Source organism: Egretta garzetta, unplaced genomic scaffold (genome assembly GCF_000687185.1).
Source record: "Egretta garzetta isolate BGI_Z169 unplaced genomic scaffold, ASM68718v1 scaffold779, whole genome shotgun sequence".
In the NCBI taxonomy this organism is placed as follows: Eukaryota; Metazoa; Chordata; class Aves; order Pelecaniformes; family Ardeidae; genus Egretta; species Egretta garzetta.
Window position 1 is genome coordinate 605,521 of NW_009260792.1, and position 3,324 is coordinate 608,844.

General features: G+C 40.9%; 1 protein-coding gene across 1 annotated transcript in view; it reads right to left on the reverse strand.

Moving 5' to 3' along the window:
• ELF1 (E74 like ETS transcription factor 1) overlaps window positions 1–2,507 on the reverse strand; it is a 40,616-nt gene extending 38,109 nt beyond the window's left edge. Inside the window, exons 1-2 of the mRNA XM_009646711.2 lie at window positions 2,264–2,507; window positions 1,572–1,878 (exon numbers count right to left, since the gene is read on the reverse strand). Of these exons, the coding sequence (XP_009645006.1) occupies window positions 1,572–1,643 (72 nt within the window). The 5' untranslated portion in view covers window positions 1,644–1,878; window positions 2,264–2,507. The remainder of the gene's footprint in view (window positions 1–1,571; window positions 1,879–2,263) is intronic.
• Between the last annotated feature and the right edge of the window lie 817 nt (window positions 2,508–3,324).

Sequence of the window (3,324 nt, forward strand, 5' to 3'; positions counted from 1 at the left end):
CCTCCACAGGACTCTATTTCTACACTGAGTATTTAAGATCTACTTTCGCGCAGCCAGCTAGCTGGCCACCTGCATCTTTGATATCTGAACTAAGGTAACCCAGTGATTTAAGAGGAGCTTTTCATCTGACTCTGTGCAGCAATGGACCTTCTGCTACGCACTCTCTCTCTTTGGCTGTTCGCATCTTCGATTTCATCACCTTTAGGGTATACTACAGGCCGCCTTCTCTTTCCTTAGGCTTCATCTGGAGTAGGATTTATTTGGGTTATGAGATAAATGCCAAGGTTGCATCTGTTCTGGAGCTGGAGAAAGCTCTGTTTAGGGAGGTTTTACTGCTGCTGAGTACTCTTTAGTAGTTTTAAAGTTTTTCAGGTGAGCATTTGAAGGAACTGCAAGAGGCAGAATGCATAGCTAAACTGAACAGAACCACGTCTGCTTGCACTACCCCTTCCAGAAACCACACTGAAGTAGCCCTCCCCATCTCACTTCTCCCCTCTCCTATCAGCTTGTAAAGCAAAGCCAGCAATGAACAACAAACAGAGGTAATAAATAAGGCCCATTTTCGACTACGTTTGTGCAATTCCCATATCTAAATCCCCAGGCTACCACAAGCTCTGGAAAAATACAGGGAAGGAAGTTACATTACTAGTTCCACCCAAAACTGAGTTAGCACTTTAGACAGACAACACTCAGTTCATTGAAATGATCGCATGACTCTGACAGCAGAAACAGGCCACTGACCCAGCCAGATATTAGGCCACACAGAAAACCCAGAGACAAGATTATAAAGCTAAAAGTGATTTTGAGAGAGCAAGATAAATGCTTTTCATGTTCACAAGAAGAGGAACAGCTTGTCGTGACACTTCTCTGTACCAGTACCCAAACACCTAATGTCTCGTTAATAAATGCGAAACTCTACTATTAACCACCACCTATAGAGGAGCTGCCCGATTTTTACAATAGGAATCCTTCACTGAAGCCTCAGGACTCATAGGATGTGGGTTAGATAATCAACACCTAACTGAGAGCCTCCTCAGATAGAAACAGACATTCTCCCTGCAATGTGAAAGAAACCAATTTAAATTACTTTGAGGGTTATTTCTGAATAGCTGCCATACAATAACACAGTTTAGAAACCAATCTGTAAAAAGCAGTGAGCAGGTATCTACTGCTCCTTCTAATCACCATTAGTCTGACCATCATTTTTATTCAGAATTTTATCCTAGTACACTAGGAAAGTTAAAACTACTGTCAAGTATCAGAATTTGGGGAATTCCGCATCACAAATGGGTGGATTCTACTGGCACAAATCAGTGACACAGGAAAAAACATTTTCGGAGGAGGATGTCTCTGCAATACTGCAGAAGTTGTAACATTTCAAACAATTTCTGTTCTGCCCGTGCAAGTTACAGGAAGCAACAGGAAGCTTTTGAAACAGCAGAAAGATCTGCTGCAACAATAATGACCTCAATGTTTGCTTTTTTGTGTTCCACAACACATTTTTTCCTCATGTTTTCACAATCTACCCAGCACCAACTTGTACGAATATGGTTTCTTACAGCGTCCCATACCTGCTGCTCATCCTCCATGACGTTGCTGGCAAATTCAAACACAAGCTCATTCTGCTGTACAACTGCTGCCATAATAACGCATTCCCAGGTCTCAGCTCCACATATGAAGAAAAATGTTCTCAAATGTGAAAGAACGCAGAGTGTCACCGAGGTCCAGCTGGGCAGAAACGCAGGATCACAAAATGAATAAAGTATCAGTGTTCGTATTTCTTTAGATCATCAGTGTTCCCAGGTTCTTCTCAAAGGGAAACAAACAGAGGGAAATCCTTTCCTGAGTTGTTCTTCCCACCTTGATAACTTTTTATCACTGTGGAGGGAAAAAATAAAGTTTTAATTAAGAAATTATTGCGTTAGCTATGTGAAACAGTAGCACTCACAATAAAGCTTGCTCCAAACTATAACCATTCTGTCTAACTCCAGGGTAGTCAGACACCTTTGTGTCTTCAGAGGTATTACTTTTACTGATTAATACAGAGCAAATTTTCACTCCCTTAAAAATAAAACTGTTTCAGGAAGCAAGACATCAGTTTCAAAGTGTTTCATATTAAAAGCATGAGACTAAGAAAAAGTTATGAAAGTTAACAAAAAGAAAAAGCATCTTTTCATTTGATTCATACATGCAGTTCACACGTTCATTAGTACCTCTCATCTTTAAGGTATATTCAGAGTAAAAATAGGCAACCCAGACTGACCTACTCAGCTGTAGGATCTCTCAAGTAGATCACCTTTCTTCTTCACACACAGTTCAAATTTAGCAAAGTTGTTATTTTGCAAGTAAAATGCTCTAGATCTTGATTCCCACAGCATCAAACAGATTAAAGCAGTAAAAAATTCCTTGTACAATCCAGAGAATCCCCAAGTTCCTACATGAAGCAGATCTTCAGCCTCTTGTTAAAAATGCACTGTAAACGTATCCTTATCTCTACCACAGGCTCGCAAGCAGCCGGAAGGAAACAGCACTGACCACGTCATGGCAAATTAGAACAGGCAAAAAAACTGCACAGTACAATAGCAAAGAAAAAAAAAAATATCCCAAACTACGGAATGTAAACAGCTTCACTGGAGGGATGAATGCCTACAGCTCCCACATTTTCATTTACTCATCAGTGCCGAAGGTAAACACGGTTAGCGTGAGCTTGCAAATGGGTGTGCTGTATCACTTCTGGGGAAAAAGGCAAGCACAAAAACTAACCACTTCATGCAACCACGGTGACCAATACATTAATAAAAAAAATCTATTGTTTCAAAAGAATAACAGAAACAGGTGTCTAAAATGAGGAACCTAAGGGAGTATGTTGGTGCCTAGGAATTTAAATCCGTATGTTTTTAAGGAAGCAAAATGTGTGGTGCTGAGCATCTTGATCATAATTCTTTAAATTGCCTTTGATTAAGGGCTGCTGTGACAGAAGAACAAGGGGCAGGGGTCTAACACAAACCCATCCAGACTGAGACCCCCCGGAAAGCTTCTGGGCGACTTCAAGTGCCACTGGCGAGGATTAACGTCTGCCATTGTACAGGAGGTTTAACTTTGCCTTGTTTTTGCAGTAGGCTGAAACTCAAAAAAATGAAGGGCATCTTCCTCTCCCCGATGCCAAGCAATTTAATTAGGGAGGATCATGTCACAGGCTCATACTCCCTCACTCTAGGAAATGTAACAGCTGTTTTTCCCATATAGGTTGTGGTATTCCCAAATTCCTAAGTAGTGATGGCAGAGTATTCAAGCATTTAAGTCACTAGATCCTACCCTTCTAAG